Source organism: Idiotropiscis lumnitzeri, chromosome 7 (genome assembly GCF_059441095.1).
Source record: "Idiotropiscis lumnitzeri isolate Australia: NSW breed Sydney's pygmy pipehorse chromosome 7, RoL_Ilum_1.0, whole genome shotgun sequence".
Lineage (NCBI taxonomy): Eukaryota > Metazoa > Chordata > Actinopteri > Syngnathiformes > Syngnathidae > Idiotropiscis > Idiotropiscis lumnitzeri.
In genome coordinates, this window is record NC_142397.1 from 11,565,451 (window position 1) to 11,591,052 (window position 25,602).

Genomic DNA, 25,602 nt, shown 5'->3' on the forward strand with positions numbered 1-25,602 from the left:
AAACAATAATAATAATAACAACACCTTCAAGAATGGCCTATTCCGGATGGGGAAACTGAAAATGGGTGGAAGAAATGTTGGAGGAGAGTCAATGGAGGAGATCGGGAGTAAGTGACAGAGAGGGAATACTGGCACACAAAAGGGGGATGATGGAGGATGCGAGGGTGGGAGGGAGGATAAGAGAAGGGGTAAAAGGATGGGGAGAGATAGAAAGAAACAAACTCAACAGAGAGAGGGCGAGAGTGAAAAGGAGAGGGAGGGAGGGTGGAAAAAAAATGTCCCAGATTCCCAGACCGTTTAATAGGGAGCAAAACCAAAGTGTGCTTCTAATGCAGACTGGCTGTGCAGGGGGCAAAGTGACAGTTTGTGTGTGTGTGTGTGTGCGCGTGTGTGTGTGTCGGGCGTGAAAGAGAGCGCAGAGAGATAGAGAATGTATGTGTTGCTCTCTTCATTGGCATGTGCACAAAGAACTTATGTGACAGCCGTCTTGCAAGAGCACATGTGACTATTAGCAGCTTCATGATGGACTTTTGGAATTTTTGGCATTTCTTTCTTTGATTTTTTTTTTTTCAAACAAGAGGATTCATCTATGTGGGAATTCATCCAGAGACAAATCACTCACTTTGCTTTGAGCTTTACTCGCATGCCCACCACCGTGTGGGCGGCGGGCCTACCTGGATTATCCCCCAGCGTTCGTGTTACTAGGACCTGCTCACAGAAAAACTAATCTGAAAGATTGAATCAAGTGAGAAGATGTATCTGTACAAAGCAACATGCCCGGATATCCCCAACCCCAAGCAGAAGGCGTCCAGAAGGCAGAGCGCGGTTCAGGCCCCGAGCTTCGGTCAAGGGAGGCCGGTGGGTCAGACGTGTGCGGGATCAGGCCCCCGAGCATGCGTGCCTCTCATGCTCTGGAGCGGCAACAAACCGCAAAATGCGAGAGAGCTCAAACAGCTGGAGGAGTTTCTTAACTTTCACACATTGTCGCTGCACGACTCCATCAAGAGCCAGACGGGCATGGTGTACAGGTAACTCTGCACGCATGTTTGTGTGTGTGTGTATGCAGACCTCCAAAGATGCGATTTCAAAAAGTCATTGCAAATCCCAGTTGCGACAGATGGTTGTTGCCTACATATGAGTCCATTTTCTTCACTTTGAATTCAAAATCTGGCCTTCCTGTACGCTGTTTGCATGTTTTGACTGAGCTCCATAGGTGGGAATGTGAGTGTGCGTGTGAATCGCTTGCAACCCTGATGAGGATAAGCGCTGTAGAAAATGAATGGATGGATGGACAGTAACATTCTTTTCTTCCGTCCGGCTTGATTACGTAATGACCACAGCGCCACAAGCACTTTTGATTGATCCTTGCGTAAAACCCAGATTGAACTGTCCATCAGCCTGTCGATATTGTTTGTTCTTTCGTTATGAGAAATGTGTGCTTGATTCTATTCGAGAGAAGTTGGTGCTTGGTTGTCACATGGACTTGTTCTTAATATTTAATGTTATTTCACAAAATGCATTCCACGATGACTCATTGGGAATGAGCTACTGGTAAATATGGCCACGGTCTGTGAGTGAAACATCTGGACATCAGAGCAGAAATTGTATATTTTTCTTAGATTTTTTTTAGTCTTTTAAATATATATATATATATATATATATATATATATATAAGTATTTTTTTTTTTTTAAATATATATTTTTATATACATTTTTTTTTAAACAGAAAGAAATGACCTTGCATCTTATGAAAAAATAAACGGCAATAAATCTCACCTGTCAGTTCCACCAATAAGAATGAGTTCTGTACATTGCAAAAACATGAAGACTCACCCAAGTTGTAGTCATGCATTTCTTTGATTACTGTATAAAACCATATCAACACTTAGGACAAAGGTGATATTGACACACAACATGAATTTTCAACAGAATCTAGACAGAGGCACAAGGGATGAATGATTTATGACTACAGCTTAGAAACATCTCAAATAAACCGACTTCTTATTGAATCCAATCCCACCCATGTAACAAACAATCTTTGTGAGGCTTCACATTTTCAGTCCGTCCAATTGTTGCTATGCTCATTCTTCAGACATATTCGAGCAACTATCAATGAGGGCAAAAATAACATGACCTTAGCAAAGTCCACTGTTGTGTTGGTGCAGAAGAAATGAGAATATGAGACGGTAAAGCCCTCCATCAAAGAGGGGGCAGGGTTTGCTGGCAAGCTGTATTCCTTTAGGGTCAACCTGGCTTTAAGAGCTCATATGGCCGTACGCTGTTCGCACTTTGCCCTGGGATCTTGGCATATGTACTTTCAAGGATTGTGCGTGTGTGTGTGTGTGTATGTTGGACCGCTTGTTTTCATTTACTTGGTAGCAACGTATTTATTTACAGCATATAGCAAAGCAGCTGGATGCCCCAAAGGCTTATTTGTTATTGTGTTCATTCACAGAAAACTTTGCGGAAGCACAATGTGGATGTTACATCGGCTTTTTCTTTTCATGTATGTGGAATATTCTTATGATGCATCTCAAGGAGTTGTGTTCATCACAGAAGATATACATTCACATTTCTTTGGGGAGAATTAAGCAATAGTGACAAATTAAGTTATGACTTGAATTGAAACATTGCAATGCACACTTTTTTATTTTCAATGGAACATTGGTGTTGCAACTTTGATCATCCCTTCTTAGTCATCGTTCAAATCAAGAACGTGCGGAAGGAGTGTCTTATATTATACTGGCAACAAACATTTTGGTGCCTAGAAAGGTTCAACTGTTTAATGGTATTTTAATGTTGCTGAATCCAAAAATTACATCTTTTTTTCTGAATTGGCTCTAGATTTTGAGATACCTATATTACATTACAAAAAATAATAATTTATGCAGAAGAATGACATTTAAAAAATAAAAATAAAAATTGTGAAAAAAAAAATAAAAGCAAAAAATGTGCACATTTTGACATTGATATTCTCTTTATGAAACAACTCTGAGGCTTTATCTGTCCTTTCAAACATGTTCATACAGTATTCTTTCATTTTTGATGCGATATCATGAAAGATTGAAATTGTCCGTGCAGAGAACCTAATAGTCAAATCATGTTTCAGGAAAAATTTCCGAAAATTATGCAACGTTAACGATTAACTAAACTTGTTTCACTTTGACTTTTTTACGCCTAAATAAATTGTTAAAAAAATATGAATATCTCTAAAACATGTCAAAGAAATTTATATAATTTTCACATTCACTGGCCCAAAATGACAAAGAAACCATTAAAATGTTTGGCAATTGAAAAAAGAAAATGTTTGCCAGCGTTCGTAGTACAATGGTTTTCGGCTTCACACGCACCACAATCAGTTGCAAGCTGACCATTTTACTTGAACGAGTACTACTCAGCATTCAGGCTTACTTTTTGTCACCGAAAATAGCGTTGACCAAAATGGGACGTGAATTAATTAAACAGCCGCATAAAGATAGTACATCCGCTTTTAACCGAAATGCTAATAGATGCTCAAATGAATGCCAGCAGCTTAACTTTAATTACACATGCCAAATTAAAGTGGACATCAATTCAATCAAGTTGCTGACATGGCTTGATCACACGCACATGACATTATTGGAAAAAGGAGCCTCATGGAAGTAAGGGCAGTGACATTGAGGGGATATTTAGACCTCCGGGCTGCACTAGGTGACACGAGAAAGCATATGTCATGTACACATTGATGCGTGTGTGTGTGTGTGTGGGTGTGTGTGGGGGGGGGGTGCGTGGGTGTGTGTGTGTGTGTAGTGACAGTCTGGATGTTTGTCAATCCATCAGATTAAATGAACTGTGCTGACAGACCAGAGTGTGAAGGTGACAGTATTAGTGTCATTACATTTGGTCTGTCTGTTACTTTCCTTTCGGTTAACTATCGTTTTACCATTCGTAACTCAATTTACAAGATTTAAATTGAACATTTCTGCTTGCCACCTTGGGTGTGACGGTGGGACTCACTTAGCTGCAAGACCTTCACATTTTTGATGATGTCTCAGCAGCAGGGCTTGCCAGTGAATTGGTTAAAAGGTTATTTTTTTTTTTGTAATATAATAAAGCCTTCTGTTTGTTGTTTTTTTTTGGGCAAATGAATGCATGAGGACCTGGGTTACAGTTGCGTTTACACTTGTGGCAGAAGTGCAAACTGGAATCAATGTACAGTGGTACCTTGGAAGTGATATGATGATAAAATGTGACTTAAAATATGGCACGTGACTACCAGCGTCACAGGACAGAACATGTCAGGACAGTCCTGTGACGCTGGTAACACTTGGATTAGGTCGATTTTCAAAACAAAATTGACAGACGATTTATTTAATATATATAAATATTATATATATATATATATATATATATATATATATATATATTCGATATATATATATATATATAAAATTCGAGCTAGGGCCGATCCCATCAAAATACGTATTAGATCAGAGACGGGGTACACCCGGCCAGTCAATTCTTGGGCACTCATTGAGCTAAGACAACTTTATTTTTCACGTGTGATTTTGTGGATTCAATCGTTAAAATGGATTCCCATCATCGCAACTCTTTTTACAGTACAGTGTTCATATTGTTTTTTCTTCTCATCAAAATTCCCACACTCTAAAGATGGGCATCCTTGCGTGCCAGTTTCTAAATGTATCACCACAATAACTTGGTGTAGGGTTATGTCTATTCCAAACATCTCATGGCTGAAGTATCATAGATAAAATGTGAGTGTCTGGTGGTTGATCCAAGAAGATCCTCTGAAATAGTTGGCTCTCAAGCAACATTGGGACAAATGACTTTTCATAGCACGAAAGAGAGCACCTGGTGGGAAAATCTCCTTTGAGTTTTATGGTATGTTGTGCTTAATGACTTTTTCTAATCCGTGATTCTAAGAAGGGCGAGCGCCAATACAACCGCTCATTCAAATTTAGAAAAGGGGAAGTCAATGCTCCAATCATGACTAATTTAAGAACCTTTTGTTGCCGCATTAGCGCCGTTAAGTGGGTTTATCTTTGACTTACAGTACACACCCACACTCAGTTTAAGTTTAACATGGCATGTCCCAAAACAGTCTATGATCCAATATATAATAATAATAATAATAATAATAATAATAATAATTATAACAATAATAATAATAATAATAATAATAATAATAATAATAACAACAACAATAATAATTATATAATAATAATAATAATAATAATAATAATAATAATAATAATAATAATTATTATTATTATATATTGGATCATAGACTGTTTTGGGACATGCCATGTTAAACTTAAACTGAGTGTGGGTGTTATTGTTATTATTATTATTATTATTATTATTATTAAACATAAAATGAGGCAAAATGAGGCAAAGCCGACTTAAAGCCGACTTTAAAAAACGTCATCAAAACAAAAATGATGGTCTCGTCATAGAAAAGATTGAAAATTATTTTCCCATTGGTAGGTGCGACATTAGTGCGAAGCGCTTTGAGTTCCTTAAAAGATGGAACAGCGCTAAACAAGTGGAAGACCAATCAAACCTATAAGCAGAATTGGTGTATTTAAAAGACAGCAATTTGTCAGTGGTTGTGCTGTTTGGTGACATGGTTTATACCAGACTAAGCATGGATGAAAAGGAGCAAAGTTTGAGAGTCATCTCAGGAACTTAAAAGTTATTGACAAGCATGTTAAATGTAAAGGCTACAAGACCATCTTCAAGCAGCTTGATAATCATGTGATTGCAGCTGCACATAATCGGAAAATAAAGATCCATGGGAATGCAGCATATTAACATCACACATTTGTAAAAAGAAATGTAAAACAATGAATGAATAAAACACGCTATCTTCGATAACAAGTAGCAACGTAAAGCAGCGAGCCAGGCTATGTAGAGTTTTATGACAGTTGTTGAATTGTGCAACTTGGTAGCTGTATTTTCATGATTATTATTTTTTAATCAGTTCCAAGTTGTACAAATTAGGGTGCAATTGAACAGGGCAGCGCAGTGATTTCTTGATTAGCATGTCTCCCTCAGACATCCTGGTTACCATTTGGGCTCCCCGGGGAGCAGTTTGCATTCAATCCAGCTACCCCTGCTATATATATATATATGAATTAATATGAGTTTAAATGTGCCTTGTGAGCCTTCTTGTCGAAAGTCAGTTCGAATAGGCTCCAGCTATCCTGTAACCTGAATGAGAAGATCGCCTTATAAAATCTGGATGAATGGATGGAATTAAAGTGTCACTTGCTCACTCCTCCTCTCCCTGTATGGACCTCTAAAAGATAATTGCTAATAGATGTCACCGAAGGGGCAGAAGCTTTCAGTGGCTGCCCGAGGATAACATCTTCCCCTACACTGCCTTGAGCAAGGATGGCATTGTGCCTATCGGAGATTCTTATTCACGCACACACTTTGTTTGATTGGAATATTTCAACTCATGTTCAAGGTGACCGTGTACCCTGCAGATTTTTGCAAATAATACCGACAGCTCCCTGCCAATAAGCGCACATGATATCAATATAATAAGGGCAGATGGATCATCAATGACAACACAAGTTCACACATTGAGAATCTTTAAAGGGGTAAATGGAGGAGATAGTGTGCTCAGTGGGCTGCTATACACATTACAGTGAGTATCAATACAGAGACTCCAATGGCTGCTTGTTGCAAAACCTGCCGCTAGGGGGAGCCGTTGTCTTGCGACATACGACCATGGTGTGCGTGTGCGTGTGTACGCGCGTACGTAAAAGCGTGTGCATGAGCAGATGAGTGTGTCGTGTCAAGAGATTGAACAGTACGTAGTTCTTGTGGACATTTCCACTTCCCATGATTCATTTTAAAGGTGGATCTAAAATTAACACTGCGACAAATACAAGCCCTGACGCCCATAGATCCTCTCTATATCCTCACAGACATCTCCTTATACAGGATTGTGCTGTATATTTCCAAGCACTGCTTTGTCAGTGTTCCTTTTGATTGCCAGTCATCGGTCCTCTGGCGGTGTTTGTTTGCTGAGAGAGGAGGAATTGTTTTGAAAGTGAAATCTTTTAAGGGTGCCAGGTGTGCTTTGCTGGAGGGTGACCCTCTGTGGATTGAAGGTCGATCTTTTTGGTTAGAGAGAAGGAATTGCAATTTACATTCAAGCACCTACATAGGGTAAAAAATTGTTACCTCCTTTTTCTTCTTTTCTAGCGAACACATTTCTGTTTTTGAGTATCCTTCCGCTTTGGACTTTCCACTAGTTATTTGGTCATACATTACTTTTAAAGGGTCACTGTATAGCTCAACACGAATGCAAAGTTTAGGCGTATCAGCACTTTAGTTCTACGTCTTTCCAGACTGCAGTAAAAAAAAAAAAAATGAGCCGCCTGTGTGTGTGTGTGTGTGTGTGTGATTGGATTGTTCTGGGTTATGGTCTTATAACTTGTAAGCAAACTCTCCAGTGTTTTCCCTTCAGGCCTATTTGGAGAAGAGAGGGACAGTGTGCATATCACCTCGACATCCCTCCGTTATATACGGTGGACTCCACAGAAAGTACATTATATACGTAGCAGCATTCTCACACTGCACATTGCAGTCTTTGGTGCAGCAATGCAGTGTAGTTGCAGCAATTTTTGGCTGCTCATGAAAGACGTCAAAAAGCAAAGGAAAATGTCAGAAAAATAGATGATACGCGAATATTTTTTCATTTTTATGTATTTTTTTTTTTAATGAGAAAGGCAACTTTTTTTCTAATTGCAGGTATTTCACAGCTCCCGAATCATACACATTTTTCTCACATTGTGCAGCGGTTTAACCTTGCTTGCAGATTTGTTACACTTTATAATAACACTTTGTTTTATAACGCATTACAAAGATCACATTTTCAACAACACCCATCCATCCATCATAATCTAGCGTGACAAATTTTTAGTCATCTGTGTGGGGTCGAACCGGCCTCTCGGTTTCAAACAATGAAGCACCAAACTTAACATTTCACCTAACATTTCTTCTCAATTTCTCAATCATTATTAACAACGGTTCGAAACATGAACAGTTCTTCAGGATGTGAATAAAGTCGGGCCGTCTCCTATCTCCCTGTTTGGGGCAATGATGTCTGATTTCTGGAGCGTTGCAACTTTCTGTATATTCAAGACATGCTGGCCTGTACTTTGCTCAGCAAAAAAACAGTCTGACGCCTGTTTTTCTTGAAACACTTTTACAATATCTCAATATAAAAGAGACAAATTTTATTCATGAGGAGACTAAAAATGGACCTATACGGTAATATGTCATATGTTTCACCTTACTGATGGATACACACCAACAGACAATGCAAGTTAGGCAATACATAGAATACAACGTGCCACTGAATGTCTCCATCAATGATGGAAATTCCGTTGTTGTGTGCGACCATAACGCAAATCATCATGCACATCCCACTGTCTAAAATCAGATTCATCCTATTGCCCCAATCTTCATTTAATGGCACAAACTCCTTCAGCCTCCCATTAATTTGGCGTGGGTTTTATTTTCTACTCTCTCATGATTGAAATCCTTCTTCTGGAGACAAATCCCTACACTTTCAACATCCGGTAAATTTAAACTACATTTAACACTGGAACTACCGTCCCAGTGCAATTTAAATCCATTTGAATTATTATTATTTTTTTTTTTGTACAAAAAACAAAACGAAAAATGAAATTTGTTTAAAGTCACACTTTAGTTGTTAGTTTTCAAAGTTGTTGCATCATTCAGATCCTCTGCAGGCCATGGAAAGGCCAAAAGTCAGTTCACACCTTTATTTATCTGTAATTTTAATACGTTTCAACTATGAGTGGATATTTTATGTCTTTGCAAATGCTATGCTCCCTCCTATTTTGACATGTTGCCTGAGATAGGCCAATAATAATTTTATATCAATCAAAGTCAAAAGTTGAAGAAGTCAAGGCAGAAATGTACGTTTTTTTTTTTTAGCAAGCGTTACAGCAAACACATCACACTGATTCGATGGAATGGCCCAAATTCTTTGAGTTCTGCGGGAAATAACACATATCAGATTGCAAAATATTCTATTCTGTTAAATCTGTGTTTGAGATGAAATCCAAATTAAGCATTTCAAATAACATATTAACACATAACAATGCTATCGTTCTGTTGTCAGATACAGTGCCTATACAGTATTTTTCCTTCTTACTCTTGCAGTTATAATGTGTGTGTAGTCCATGACAACAAGTAAAAGTTGCCGAGCAGAAAAGATTTAGCGTGAAATATAAAAACGATTAAAACCAAGTGGGGTTTCTGCTATCCAGCAAAAATGCATTCGCCAGTGTGTGATTTTATATGCTATGAATTTTCTGCTCTGTTAAAATGAACTGCTACTGTGTACACACACACGCACACGCACACGCACACGCACGCACACACCTCCATACTGTTTCCATAGCAATGTTATTATCGAGATGATGCCTTTGTGTGGATGTTGCCACTCTTCAGTGTCAAGTGTCCATATCTGAAGACTCTTAAGCTGTAGCGTGGGCGTACGTTCTCATTAGGTTACATGGTTCAAGATAAGAACTATTATGCCGGTGATTCAGTCACAAATGACACAAGTATACCTCAAAAAATGTGAAAATGTGCATTGATTGAAATCCACATTAAGAAGTTACTTATTTCTGTATAATGTGTAAGCATGTATTGATCTTTGCAATGAGGAAAGTTGACTGCTGTTAAGTAATGATCACTTCCACGGAAGCTACTGTGTTCCACTCGGACAAAATTACAAGCAATTGTAAATTGCATGTGCTATTCACTCAGAACCGCCAATTAATTATTTGACATAAAAATTAAAAATATTAAAAAGGGTAATAACTACAGTACATTACTCAGCATCTCCTATTATATGAATGTATTCCACATGTTTTTCTTTATATTTTATCCCCAGATTGATCACTTTACTTTACTTGTATTTTTGTATTTTTTGTAACGTGACTATACAGACTATATCAGGTCCTGTTCTAAAAATAGCTTATCAGTGATGGCATATTGTGAAGTTCTAGAAATCATCATTTAACACTAGAAAATATTTACAGGACAAAACTGGAGAGTTGCATATTATTTAAAAATGTGCAAACAATTACATGATATCATATTAGAGATGTTTCTCTTATTTCCTTCTTATGGTGAGAAATCATTTACATGATCAGTGTCTTCACATAAATGAATAAGTAATTATTCCTAATAACATGTAATATTAGCATTAGTAGAGGTAATTTCAGCAAATTTGCTATTCCAGAAGTGTGTAACCAAACTAATAGCCCTTCCTATTAATCAGTACCCGAGAAGATGCTCTCTCAGTTTAAAAAAGGTTAATAACCACTCATATTTGAACCACAGACATGTTTGAATAAACAATCCTTTGCTTTTTTAATTTTTAAAAAAAATTATTTTTCTATTCAGAATATGAGCCCAAACACACCTTGCTTGGAGAATCTATATTTGGGAGCAATGTGGTTTAATATTAAAGATTAATGTTGACTCTGAGTAGAGGATAACTTTTTTTCTGACTGTAATACGGTCAACCACTCAAGATTCAAAATTTCAATTTAATGGTGAGGTATATATTTTTTTCAGTTTTCGTTCCACTCAAGAGAGTGCCTTAAAGCACCTGCACTTTATTTTAATTGCCTTGCTTTCTCCAACGACTTCTCAATTTGTTACCGCGATATGAAATGAGCTACGATTACAGTCTATTACACCCAATTATGCAGCTCAGTGAAGGGTCACTGTACAATTTACAATTCTTCTGTGCTCTGCCTGACTAACATGCTGAGCTGGTGGATGGAGCAGGAAATGATGCTCACTACAGACACGTGGGGTGATAGCTTCATTGCTTCCCAAGGCCAAGGCCCATCACTATAAAATGCTTATAGCTTTGGCCTCCACGCCACACGGTGTCTCGGCCGTCATGTTTCATGGATACAAATGATCCGGGAGTAAATCCACACCTGTGTGACATCAGCAAGCATGAGCATACATGCCAGCTCGTCAGGATGCATGCACCACTAATAATAGATAATTGCAGAGGGGTTACAATCGAATATGAAGAAGGGTAAATATTACGAGATGATATGCAATATTCATAATTTTACAGGCTGATGGATTCTAATGATGCAACACAACTATGAGCTGCACCAATGACAGTATGATGAGTCTATGCCTCGTGGCAACTTGGTTTAATTTACCATAAATAATGGAATAATTCAAATGAGAATACCTAAGAGAAAAGTGACTTTGGACTGCAGGGATGTAATTTCAACACTCGTTGTGGATGGCTGCTTCATGGATAGAGGCATTTTTTTTGTTGTTTGTTTGTTTTGAGTGCTGTCGAGATGCCTTTGAGCAACTTCCCCTCAGCATGGCAATGTGACACTGTGCCCTCAATGTGACATCTCTATTTAGTTTTATAATACATTCCCCCGGAGAATAAAATGTAGTGTTGAATTTATTCATTTTCATTTCGCCAAGTGGTTGCAGAAAATAAGATCAACAGGATGAGTAGTAGACGACTACTCCAAAAAACACATTTGGATCCAGGTGCATTTTTTGCAATCACTTGTTGAAATAAATTTGAATAAATTCAACAATTTTTTTTCCCATGTACTCATTTGTTATTGCTATTTCCTTTATAACAATCTCTTGCCACATGTGTACATCTCAACAATCACAATGGAACTTGAGCGAACATAACTTGTGTCATCACTTGTAGTGAGTGGTGATTTGGTACACTGTGAACATTTTCGCAAAAATGTTCATCTTTAAGATTATGTTTTATGGTCTGCTGCTCTAGTTTCATATACAGTGAGTCCAGGACTCCGTGTGCCTCTCCTGCACTGAATTTAAAGGTATTGAAAGGTGTTGCTTCCATTACCCGTGTGTGCTCTCACAATGGCGGAAACAAATCTCCACCCCTACTCACAGTTGGTTGACACTTTGAGTTAAATTTGCCTTGGGCACCTAATTAGGGCCCCTGGAGTTTTTAGCATACAAAGAATCGTGGGATATAGAGACCATGATTATTTTTGTGCAAATTAATTTCTAATCTATAGGGCCTTCATTCTTTCATTCAGAAGGAAGCAGCCCTCTAAAAATTATATATTGAGCAAATTTTAATACTTGAAACATTACAGCAGTGTCCACTCCAAATCCCAACACCCCCCTCATTCATACAGCTGCCACAACCCCTTCAGTCCAGAGCACATCGTGAGAACAGTTCAACCCTTTGGGCAGTTGACAGTCACATGACAGACGGCTGACAGCCCGATGTAGCCCTGTCTACTTATTTCATAAAACTTGGAGAGGAGCCTGAGCCAAAGGCACGAGCACAATATAGGGGATGTAGAGGCTCATAAATGTGTGCATGTCAGCGATATCTGGACCCTTAATCCGACAGCGAACTGGTTGCCAGGAATATGATTGCTTTACTGAATTTGAAATGAGGTTTTATGACCATGTTGTTCTACGTGGTAACTTGTGCTTTCAATAGTAGTTATTTATAATAGTATATTTTTGTTTGTCCACAAGTTTGTTCTCATTCTACTTCTTTGTTCATGAGGAAGCAGTGTTTTTTGTTTTGTTTTTAATGTGGACTGTGTAGAAATTTCCTTTCCTTTGATGGCAAAGACATTTAAACCAGACCACAATATATTTTTTGTTATTGCTTGGTACACAAAGCATCGATATTTTCAAGAGCATATTTGTTCAGTGTTGGTAGCTTCAAGAAAAAAAACGATGGGTGGGATTTTACTTTTATTATTATTCTCAATACACACCTTTATCCTTACAGGGCAAGTACAAAGTATGACTGGTAGCAATAAAGCGGAACAGCATTGTTGCACAAATAGCATTGATATAAAAAATGAATATACAAACTGTATTTATGAGCTGCATCAGTGGCAATAAAGTAGTCAATGACTTCTGAAGACAAAAATGAGGTTTTGAGGGTAATGTGTACGCCAGTGTGGGATAATTCACAGCTATTTATGTCATTGAACAGTGGCGTTATACGATAGTGTGTGTCGTGTGTGCCAGTTTTGGGAGTGTTATAAAGCAGCCTGACCTCAATGTGTTGCTGTTTTGCTTTGTTAGCTTTGCGCGTAGATGTATTGCACACACTTCAGCAGAGTAAGTCGGTCCGCATCCACTCACCACTCAGCACTTTTCCGCTTCTCATTTGGGGTGGGTGGGGGGGGTGTAATTGAAGTACACTAGAGAATAAAGTATGTTAGGGTTCAAAGGAATGCATGTACTGGATATGGTTAGAAATACATATATAAATTAGATTTGATCCATCTACTGTACGTGCGATTGATCTGAAATTTCATTCCAAAGGATCGACATTAAAAATAAAAAATAAAAAACAAAAAATGGTGCTTGCCAAAGAGGATCGAATCATAAAGACAGTTAGACATGGATTAAAAAAGGTAATTGGCTCCTATTTTTTTCCCATAAAAATGCAAATATTGCAAATCCAAACAATCCCCACCGTGCAATCATTCACCCAAACACCACAAGACAGAAAATAAAAAATCCCAAGATACGACACAATATATACTTGCGGTAACGACCTTTTCTTTGCATTTTTTTCTTTGTTTCAAGGGGCCTTGTCATGCTAAATCAACTTTTTTTTTTTTTTTTTTTTACAAAACTTGCAGTGAGGTGATATAAAAATAACAATGTTGCTTATAATTGAGCATGCAAGTATCAAATTTAAAAACGAGTAACGCTACCTGTTATTGAAAATCACCATAAAACATTAGCAGCAGAAAAACAGAAACATTTCATGCTCTCCTTCACATAAAAATCTCATTTCCGCTCACTCATCACCAAAAGAGGGCAAGAACATCCCAAACTATTTGCCAGTCGGTAGTCGCTGGTGTTTGCGTATGAGACGTTCAACGGGAACTGAGTCCATGCCGGCAGCACAAACGTCAGATATGAGAACCTCAACACTACCAATGGCCCGTTTCCATCACTGTAGAGGAAATGTGTTGCTTTTCGACCTGCAACGGTTTGGCCAGCCTTTGACATCACGTCAACCCCTGAAAGTCAACAGGCAACACTTCCCATCGGGCCTGGGAATGAAAATAGGGCTTTAAGTGTGTTGACTCTATTTGCACATCTGATCCCTACACATTAACTGGGATGATAAAAAGTGGCACTTACAGCCAAAGACCATACATTAAAAAAATGCTCCCTTCACCTCAGCTTTACAGTGCTTTTTTTCTATTTATTGGAGAGCATCAAATATTCACGCAACGTTGTGCAAACATTTAAAGACACTGTGCTGCAGCGAGGCATGCGAAAAAATAGTCGCCTTAGCCTGATTTGCTAGTCGCTTTAAGTTATTTCCTCTCTTCATATTCTAAACACTCTACACCTCCCCCATTTCAAACATCCAACTCTTGCCAGTTTGCTGTGATTTGTGGCTGCCTGTGGGAGTTGGATGTTGAGCGAGTGTGAGGGAATCAGGAGACAAAATGATGACATGTATTTTTTCTTGCTCACATTGCAATGGCTTTTCCAGTCAGATCCTGGCTTGTCCAACATTTTTTTTTTTTTTAATTTATTTTTTTTTTTTTAAGCAACGGCTTGATGCAGTCCATTTCTGCTCCACTCCAAAGGACAGTGCCTACGTTGGTTTCTGTATTTGGAAAACATTCAAAAAGAGAGCAGGGCCAGGCACCAAACAAAAATGAAGCTAAGTGTATGTTGCGTAGAGTGACGACTTGAGCCACAAATGAAAAAAAAAAAAATAAAAATACAGATGTGAGTGATTGTTCAAAAGCTGTGGGACAGCTGAGGAAAGTCTCGAAGCCTCGCAAGTGAGACAAGTGCAGTGGGAGCCAAAGACAAGAGAGAGAGGAGTGGGAGGTGCGTGCTGTAACCCAAACCTCTTGTGTGCTGTCGATGGAGCTGCTAAGCAAAAAAAAAAAAAAACTGAAGAAGAGCTGGAAGTGCAACCGACTCAGGTCCACATTGCAGAGACAGTGGGAAGTGATGAAGCGGCCAGTGGCACAACGTTTGAAGATCGTGAGCAGGGAACCAGGAGAAAGAAGTGAGTCGTAAAAGTGCTGAGGGCATCGATGTAACTGTGCACCCTGGAAGGACCTCAGTGTGACTCCCCCACCCCCATCTTGTTTCCTGCTTCTACTCTGACCCTCTCCACGCCAGCCTCCTCCTCCTCCACACTCACACACCACCGCTTTCCACAGTGAGTGCAGCATCTCTCCCCCTCTCTCTCTCTCTCTCTCGTGCTTCCATCGCTCCCTCCAGCTCCTCCGATTGTCATTCTGCAGCTGGAAGCGGCATTAGAGGCATCACACTGGCAAAGACAAAGTCCGGCGAGCGAGGGGATAACTTGCTGATTGCTCAGTAAGCAACTAAGAAATGCAGTCTACAAGGCTTTTCATGGCTGATTTTTAAATTTCTTTTCCTCTTGACTTGATATTAGAGCATTAGAAAAGAGCGAAATCTTCATAGAGCAAAGTGATGCACATGGAGAAGCGGCAAATGAAGACCCCATCTGCCTCCTGCAAAACTTAAGCCTGAGCATTCAGACTTTCTTCAAAAGAAGACGGGACTGATCGGAGCCATCAGTTCTTTTCCCCGCTGACCTCAAGCCCTTCTCCTTGCCGGAAGCTCAGCCATGCAGGTGTCCATTGCCTGCACGGACCACAACCTGAAGAGGGGCAATGGGGACCACAGCAAGCAGAGCGCCACCAGCCCCAATGTGGTCAACCAAGCCAGGGCCAAGTTCCGCACGGTGGCCATCATCGCTCGCAGCTTTGGCTCCTTCACTCCACGCCACATCTCCCTCAAGGAGTCCACCGGGAAACACACGGGAATGAAGTACAGGTGTGTTTGTGGCTTGATTGACTTTTACCCCCCCCCTGCAAATATTTTGTCATGATCTCTTGCTATTTAGCTGGAATTTCATAAGTAATGAACTAACAGAAAAGTTGGTGATACTTGCAATGAGGTTAGCACTAATTTGGAGAATCTTCTACGTGTCCGTACTTGCTGACAGCTACTGCCGCACTCAGAGTAATTATCTTCTGTCATCATAAGACGAAATCATATTTACCATGCGAAAAACAATCTTATTCAAATTTGTTACTTGCATAAGCAACATTGTTATTTTTATATCACCTCACTGCATTTTTTGTAAAAAAATACAAACAAACACAGGATGACAACTTTGTGTTTAGTTTATTTCTGTGTTGGAAAAACGTTTCTTGCCAGCAAATTTCATACTTGTGAAATTCATTATTTGTAAGGACGAGCAGCACGCTGAGTGTGTGTGTGTGTTGTGTCCCGTGTAATGTGTTCCCATGCTAAGTACCTAATCTGGCTGTTGCTACTAACTATTGTTTGATATTCTTTGGTGGATTTGATGATTGAAGTCTCAAGCAATAAGAGGAAAAAAATGCATTTTTTTAAATTTTTTTATTTTCTGTCTTCTTTTAAAGCCGCCGTAGTGCGTAATATGTAGAAGTGCTCTAGAGAGCAATAACAGTCTGGTTTCACATTGCAGAGCTGGCATTCCACTGGTCAAGCCGGTGGTCATTCTAGCACGTTCACGGCAATCAAGCTGAAGGCTAAAGATGGGTTCGGGCCTAGTCTGTGAGAAACAACGCTCTGTAAAGGATGAACATTGCCATCTTGGATGATGGAAATAATCTAGCAAACACAAATGTCCAGATTTTGTTTTACAGTAAGTAAGCCTGAAATGATACCGAACATGATATATTCAATTTATAGATGGTACTTTTATTGTTAAGTGGAGAATACAAGACAAGCACAATTTTTGACAATGTGATATTAGTTTCAAACGCAAAGTGAGGAGACTTCATTACGGAAGCTTCTCATTGTGTCAAACGTGACAAGGTTTGGTTTATGAATACATCCACCAGATTGGTACCTGATGGTTCTCATTAGCAGGCTACTTTTTTTTCTTTTTCCTTCTGCCTGTCACCTTCCTTTTTGTTTTTCCTCATCAACACGCTAATGTTCCACCTGCTTTCAAGGGCCATGAATGGAATAGAGCTCATATGCTTCGGCTTCTCTCCCACGCGCCCAAAAAATCACACCTCCACGCCTTTTGCTGTGGTTTGATGACACAGATCTGCAATGTGGGCAGAACGTCTGAATCCAATTTGACCTCTGCCATCTTGTGTGTTTGACTCTCTTGGTCTCAAGCTGAGAATGCTGAGTAAAATCCCGCTATCATCTTCTTAAGCTCTGTATAGCGTATGTGTGGGGGTGTCTGGCAGATAGCTGGTGGAAAAGTGATGCTATTAAGTACTTTGATGCTTGTCGATATAACTCTTTACCATAGCAAGGTAGGGAAACTACAGCAAAAGTATTGCGATTTACAATACTTGCTGTTATGCATCCATCTTTGAGGCCACATGCCCTTCTCATTAGGTTGACAGGTTTGAAATGGCTCAACTCACCATATTAGATGGGTAAAATCCAGGACTGTCTATCCAGTATTTCAACTTTATAAGCATTGACATGCGATTGACTGGTGACAAGTCCAGGGTGTTCACAAACTCTCACCCGCTCTTTACCCATGACTTTGATCACGGTAAGAGGTACAAAATGGATGAATGGATGGCTGGAAATACAGTGCAATTTCCATGTATGTTTTTCTCTCTCCAAGCATACTGATGACTATTATGTAACATTCAAGCTTGGCAAAGCATAGTTTTGGGAAGCAGGTCATTTTAAGAACAGGTGTCACACTGTCCACTCTTTTCGCAACCTTACTCAAATTACTCACTGTGTGAACAATATGTAATCCAAGTTGGGCTGCGGTGCAGCTGGGCCAGTAATGGGAGCTTTGAGACAGGGGGGAATTCTATGAGTTGGGTACCACGCGTTCTTGTAGTGGCGGCAGCAGTACACGATAATGGGGAAGAAAACTGACAGGAAGCAAGACAAGAAGTATTTTGTCATGGTGGATTAGATTTGGAAAGACATGACTGGAATTGTCAATCTGTATATTGATTACTAGATTGTAAATCCATCCATCATATGAACCGCTTCTCCTCACGACGGTCATGGGGATGCTGTACACCCTAAACTGGTTGCCAGCCAATCGCAGGGCACACAAGTGTTCGATTAAGATACCGTGCATGTTTATGGAATGTGGGAGGAAACCGGAGTACCCGGAGAAAACCCACGCAGGCATGGGGAGAACACGCAAACTCCACACAGGAAGATCAGAATCAAACTCTGGACCAATCATCCACCTTGTCGCCCGTTTCTAGATTGTTTAAAAAATGTAACTACAGTAAATGTATTGATCTTCACAGAGAAAGCTGAAACGATTGCTTTGAGTGCTCACCCTTCCAATATGAATATGCGTGACAGATGGGTGCGAGTAACTGAGAAATTACATGACACTTCATGGCAGAGTGTGACTAGAAGGTGTATTGACCCATCAGCCTTGATAACAAATAGGATCTACATGTATTCATATGGCTGTCAGTGTCCAAGCTGTGTCAGATCTCAATCGGTTTTGTTTTCCTAAAAATGAAATTAGATGACTCTGCAAAAACATGCACAATTGCGGGTGTGTCAGTGGTAGTAGACAATAACCGTCAGAGCCGTCACCAGAGCCCACACTCGAAATGCATGGCGGGGTCTAATTAATATCAATTCTCTACACACAGCACTTACTTTGCTCCATATATTCACTTATTACTGCCATTTGAATGTCGCCCGCTGAGCACTGATAACGTTCTGTTACCAAATTGTCAGATGATACTGCCCCAAAAACGCTTGATTAGACTTGCGTTGGCACGAAAATGAAGTTACTCACGTTTTTACGAAAATAGCGCTCTGTCAGTCGACTGGTGGTTAGGCCATTTACTCACTCACTCACTCACATCTCAGTCATTAGAGACACATTGTATTGGGCCAAAAAGCATCTTCTGGAATTACCAAAAACATACCATGAGGACTGAAAGCAAACTTAAATTCAGCAGTTGCAACCAACCCCGTAAATGTTGAGCAATTGGTGATGTTAACACGAGCAGAAAACCATGTTCATGCTAATCCGTCAGGTCTGCGTTGCTTTGAGCAGACAGTGATTCTCCTGCATGGGAGCTGCATGACCATCTAAGTCTTCATCAGTCAGTGAACTAGGGCTTGTGCACACCACCTGCTTCCAGAGGTAGTGCTACTAATGTGCGCATGCCGTCTTGCACAAACAACAGTGGGGCTTGGATTAGCTCATGTTCAACACAGCATAAGTAGAAATCTGCACATTTCAAAAGAGAAATTAAATAACATGTGAGCTGACTTTAATGTGCATACTTATTCAAAAGGTAGATTCATTCCAGCCTGACAAACAACCAGTCACGGTGCCAGGATTCCCCCCCCCCCCCCCTCCTTGGACTAAGGTGGCGGTGGAGTCTTGAGATATGAGTGGGTGAGGGGCCGAGGAAAAAAAACCGATTTCCATAACTTCACTTATTTGAAAGTTTTTTTTTTGTTTTTTTCCTCAAAAATATGAGACATACCGCAAGCATACATATGGAAGCGTGGAACTGCCAGTGTGGTGTAAACAAATGTATTTGCAAAGTACGTAAATGCTAAAAACAGCATTATTTTTCTTATAATGCCACAGGGTATTGATTTGCGCATGTGCAAGTACAAAAATGTTTTTAGCATTTGGCCTACATTATACCGATATACGTTTGAAAATTAAGTGAGGTAAACATTGCTTATTTGTCTTTTTTTTTTTTTTTTAATGTCTGAAATGCATGACTTTCGTTCGCCATTATCTCCTGGCTGCCTTTGAAACGAGCCGGAGCTTTGAGGTGCAGTTTTGCCATCATGGTAATTTAGCGGTAAGCATGTTGAATTCCCAGCAACAAGGAAAGTGAGTCAAGGCATGAGTAGCAAAAATGGGGGAATATCAGAAAAGAATGAAAGTAAAATTAATGGAGGCAAACTTCAGACGTCACAGAATGCACTTTGCTTTATATCAGCCAGTGTGTGTTCGTGCACTCTGACACTTTTACAGTCTTGCCTTTTCACGCAAACACTTCCATTATAGAAACCTGTCTGTCAGTTAACCTCAATGATTTATTTTATTTTTTTTTAATTTTAAGCTCTAACTCATTTTCAAATGACACTGCCGGGTGATGGATAACATCTGTTTGGTTGTTTGTCAGGTTGATATTGTGCCACTTACCTGTGGGCCATGTAGCTGACGTGGTCCAAACACAACCCTTTGCTATTTTAATGCTATTTCAAGGATTTCTGTTCAATAATATATCACATTCAGAGTCATTTTTCCATTTCTGCTACGACCAAAAGCCTGTTAGAAGGGGCAGTCAACTGGCAAGACCTCACTTAGAATAAGTGCCCCTTTCCTCTCAGTTCACTGAGTAAACAGTGTAGCAGGCAGATGCTATTTAACAAGGTGCACTACAACTTTATAGGATAGCGGGTTGCACCATCCATCTTAAGATAATCAGACAATGCCTCAAGGTGGTACGCCACTACTGAATCCTGAGACTGCTGCGTCTTCCTGTAATTCCATGCTGGCAATGAACACACTGAGAATCATTTCGATTCAATACAACATTATCACAACGTTTTGTCGACGCCAATGATGGTATCAACGCAGTCGATGTGAAGAACTGAACTCATCTCAGTGAGATTCATAACAAGTAGCAATTTGGCAGATGGTGAACTTGAATACTTAAAAAATAAAAAACGGGTTCAAACTGTTTATTGCCACTCCCAGTTGATTTTATCATCAAACTAGCAACCGCAGAATTACAGGTTGTGTTTTTACACGTACGTTTTCTTCAAAGTCTGGTTGCTTAATAGCATCATATAACTGGAAATGCCACTAAGCAAAGCGCATCGGTGAGACAACACATCTAATCAGAATATGGCATATACTCTTTATCCTCTGCAAAGAATGATAAACATAACTCCATTTTACTGAGGAGCTGAAATTGACTCCATATACAGTCTATCAACTTGTTTGCATTATAGCGCCCCATGTTGCCAAGATGGACACAGCATAAGGACCAGCACTTAGTCCATTGAATTGAAGTGAAACAAGTGGCAAAAACTGTTTAATTTGTTTGCATTCTATTGAATTAATTCAGTACTTTGTGTAATATTATAGAGTGATGTTTAATCCAGCCAAAAAGATACATTTTTCTTATTTTTTGGGGGGTGGATTAATTTCAATCAGAAAAGATGATTTGAGATGAGCTTGGTCATGTCACATCTTCAACTCCTATCTCGACGCAGCACTTTAAACATAAATTAATTGAATAGAATTGAAAAAAAAAAAACCCTCTCATAATGGAACCGTAAAATATCGTCAGTAATCATTGGCTCCTTTGTAACTGATATTTTCATAAAGTAGATGCATGGTGCTCGTGTCAATGGTCCCTTGTGAGGCGGTGCCTATTCATCAGTATGTTGCACCTCTCCTCTCAGGAATGCAAACGAATAAAAGGAGGTGTAAATAAATACTAATTCATATTTTGTTTATGCTACGAATTTCAGCAGCATTTACAAAAGTGGACTGAAATATACAATGTCAAACGGCATCTGAAAGTGCATGCAGCAAAAAGTTATGTATATTTTTATACAGTCAATTGATTCGTCCCCCCACCACCAACAACTCTACATTCTACATTCTGCTCTTGGTCTTTGCATACAGTTTATTTTGCAGAAAACTCTCAATGACTCTTCCTCTGCCAAGATATTTGCACTGCATAGTAATGTAAAAGAGGCCACTTTACACATTCTTGTAAACGTGTCAGTGCTCGATATTAGCGAAGCAATTGAGCATCAGCAAAAAGTTACATTTGATGGAACCTCCTGAACCTTTTTGACCCTGATATAGCAAATACTGTAATAATGCATTTCTTATTGCGTGCTCGTCATGTTTCAAATTACCTCACAACTAACCAATGTTCTTTTCTTGTTGCTATGGAAATCATATCCTTGACTCTTTTGGTTCTATCATTTACCTCAGAACACAGGTGAACAGCACCTCTTTGCATGGCAAAAAACATAACTAGTCCATACTGAAGATTTTACTTGAAAATGGTTTATTTGGCAAAAATAGATGACTAGAAAAATAAAAAGTCTTTGTTGGGCTTTTCGGTGCTGATCAAAACAGTGGCTGTGAAACATCACAAAGCAAACATACAGCCATGCAGAAACTCAAAGAATTCCGAAAATGCCATTGAAGACTGTGTGAAATCGATAAATGATTTCTAACCACGACAAAAATAGTCTCTGAGCACACCGGCGAGACCCTTAATAACAGGATGAGTCGTAGAAATTGGATGATACACCACCATGAGGGTCTTATAACATTAAATGTGCACCGAACAACCAAGTGGGATTGCTCGAACCATCTCTCCGCTGCTGTACCGCTGGCTCTCTCTGGACTTTGTTTTTTAGAGTCCATTTGCAATGTGGTTTTGAAAATATATTTTTATAGAAAAATCCGGAACTGATCAATCCATTCTAAACCTTTTTATTGACCTTATAGGCATTTTTTTCATTAAATGTAACATTCTTAATGGCGTACAAGGTAAGTGAGCAAACCCTTGTTAATGTTAGAATACACAAATAATTTAGTCATTCTTAGTTGTTCCACAATTCTAAATGTTAACAAGCATAAAAATGCACTCATTAGCCTTAATTTTGTGAACAAGTGATTTGTCACCTCCTGTTATTATTTACTTCTCATGTTCTTCTCTCAACAGCCCTTATTTTGGAATTCGTGTAAACCTTGATACATGCACAACTGAAGTCAAACCAAAGTCTCTTGTAATATGCTGACATCTTTTGGTTCAACATTTGGAAATATTGTTTTACAAATAAAATCTGAATAATATGCAAAAACAGACATGCATCAACAATCTTGGCATGCCTGCAGAACTGAGACATACCACATGCATGGCATGCATGTGCACTATGCTGTCAAGTGGTTTCACATGACTTATTTGTGTAGTATGTCTGCCCTAATCCTTCTAAATGTGTAAAAAACTGCAGAATGAGAGACATCAAAAATTCTTACAAACCGTGGCATCTTTGAGTTGTCTTGATGTAATGCGACTTGAGTCTATTTTGATCTTGCAAGTATTATAATCCTGTAGGAAGGAGACAATGTGGATGCCAACCTTGCATCTATTTCAGTCCACCTTCTTCTGCTTGTGTTCATTATTCTCCAGGGATGTCATTGTGATGATGATGTGAAGCAGAATTACAGGCAATTAAGTGTTGGTGATGAAGTGATTCAAACCTGAGTGTTTGAGCTCCACTGTATGCACACGTGTGCACGTGCAAGTCAGCAAAATGAAAAGCATCCCAGATGACAAATTGCCCTCACAGCCTATAAATGAAGACAAATGCATCCACACGTGTGCGTATGCACTCACTCTCCCATGCTGACACTTTCTTTTGTTCGTCCTTCCTCATGGCATGACGCATCACTTCTTCAATCAAGCACAAAAGTTGTTTTTAGGTTTCGATCATGGTCAGTGTGGTTTGGTGATTCGTTAATTAGCAGGACTGTGCAAAAGATGTGATTTTATATTCTGTAATGGTTGCTTTACGAAGTAGTTTATACAGCTGGGGAGTTCGTCCCGGGGGCGGAACGGTCACCCATTTTGGGGAGGGTGGTGGCAGGTGACAAATTTTAAAAAAGGGTTCATTAACAAACCCGGAAGTGGATTTTCATCAGGCCCACAATTCGGCCCGTGCGTCTGACGAACCTACTTGCAAAATGGGAAAACGACAAAAGAAATCACCCACAACACGTCAAAAGCGCCACTACAAACTGTTTGTGTATGAAGAGACGTGAGACAGCAGTGTGCGTTCAAGCCTGCCTGTATTTCCTTATTATGACATCACGTATTCCGCACCTCCCGCCTGCTACTGGGCCGTACCATTCCAAGAGGGAAAGGGGAAATACCACAGAAAGAGAAAACAGAGGGAAAGTCAAACCGTTAACCCACTGGGATTTGACGAAACACTTACCATCTTACTAAGGCCATAATAAGGTAAGCGGATTTGAATAGTAAATTAGCCAGATAATGATTGTTATAGGGATTGCGATATTGTCCCCCCCGTCTTGTAATGGTATGCCGCAGTAGTGCGGGTTACGTGATGTCAGAATAAGGAAATGCAGTCATGCTTCTGTCTTTCACAAACCATGATCTTTAACTAAACCTTTGGTTTTAGCTTCTATCCTGCGGTGGCGTCATGCAGGGACTTTTTTTTTATGGGGCGGAACATGGTCAGGGGCCGATAAAAATTGGCCCCCGCCCACGTTCTGGATGGGTACCGCGATAGCAGCCAGAGGATGAGGGACTGACCGTCAAAAAAGGGTCAAGTGCCCATCTTCGTCTCTTGCTGCCCATAACACTGTGAACCAAAGTGGGCACAAGACACACTGACACGCACCTATATTCTGCTTTCGTTCAGTCCTCAAAAGGTGGCGGTGAGGAATAGGTGCAGGTGTATATGTCTTCCTTTGTGCTGTGATCGAGAAGAACCACTTAACTGAGCCCTGAGGCTGATGGCATGTTTTCCGCATGGTTGCCTGGCTTTTACATATGTACGTGCAGCCGCGCATTAGACGCAACAGCAACCATTTGACCCTCTCTGTTGAGAACTGTGTCAGCAAGGAATGATTTCTGCAACTCTGAGTCCTACCGCTGTCTGTAATACTAAGCCTATTTGCGTACGGTAAATAAAAAACAAGCTAAACTGTGAGCGTTATATCATTGAAGTTCTCAGAGTCTGATCAAAATCATTTCAAAATGACATGCACACAGCTGTGTCTACCATGTTGGTCACTATTTATGCTAATTATGCTTTTGGCGGGGACCCGCACAATCTCAAGTCACAGAATATGTTTTTCTGAAGACAACCTTTGAACTATAGCATCCATGAAGGGTAATCCCAGATGACTTTGGTTGCCAGTATTGATGTCCTTGTGAGTAACACGACATTACTGCCATAACGAGGGGTCAAAAGAGATGCGATGTGGTGAAAAACATCAAAAAATTCTCAAGTTGCATGGTGCTTTGCAACTTTCACATGAAGAAGCCAGAAAAGTTAAATAAGCAGAGCGCCCAAAAACCAAGAAGGCTTTTAAAATATGCAAGTTGCCGATGTGTTTGAGGATCATTTCCCAGGCCACAGTACAGGAAAAGCGACTGAGTGTGTTTTGTATTCATACGAAGGCCGTGTAATTGACTTTCTGTCTCCATGGAGATGCGAATGACAGAAAAAGCTGCGAGCGAGACGCTCTCTGTTGTGTGGGGTTTTTCTCAAATGTGTGTTTGTGTGTCTTAGTGGAGGTTATGCGGTGGTGTTTTATACACTCTGGATTTGAGGTTTCGTCTGCACAAACGTGGTGCCAGAAAAAAAAAAAATAACCTAGTGGGAATGTGCTGTTTTTTTTTCTGGACAAGTGAGGAGATCGTGTCATCTTTTAAAAGCTGCTTTTGTATGCGAACTTCCACA

General features: G+C 39.7%; 1 protein-coding gene across 3 annotated transcripts in view; it reads left to right on the forward strand.

The window, feature by feature from the left end:
• Positions 1-344: 344 nt before the first annotated feature.
• kcnab1a (potassium voltage-gated channel subfamily A regulatory beta subunit 1a) overlaps positions 345-25,602 on the forward strand; it is a 44,231-nt gene continuing 18,973 nt past the window's right edge. The window contains exons 1-2 of one of the 3 annotated variants that reach the window (XM_088300059.1): positions 15,069-15,438; positions 15,518-15,921. In XM_088300059.1, the coding sequence (XP_088156185.1) occupies positions 15,713-15,921 (209 nt within the window). In that variant the 5' untranslated portion in view covers positions 15,069-15,438; positions 15,518-15,712. Of the gene's footprint in view, positions 1,029-15,068; positions 15,922-25,602 lie in introns of those variants that run through there. The other 2 variants (XM_088300057.1, XM_088300058.1) reach the window with 2 other exon arrangements.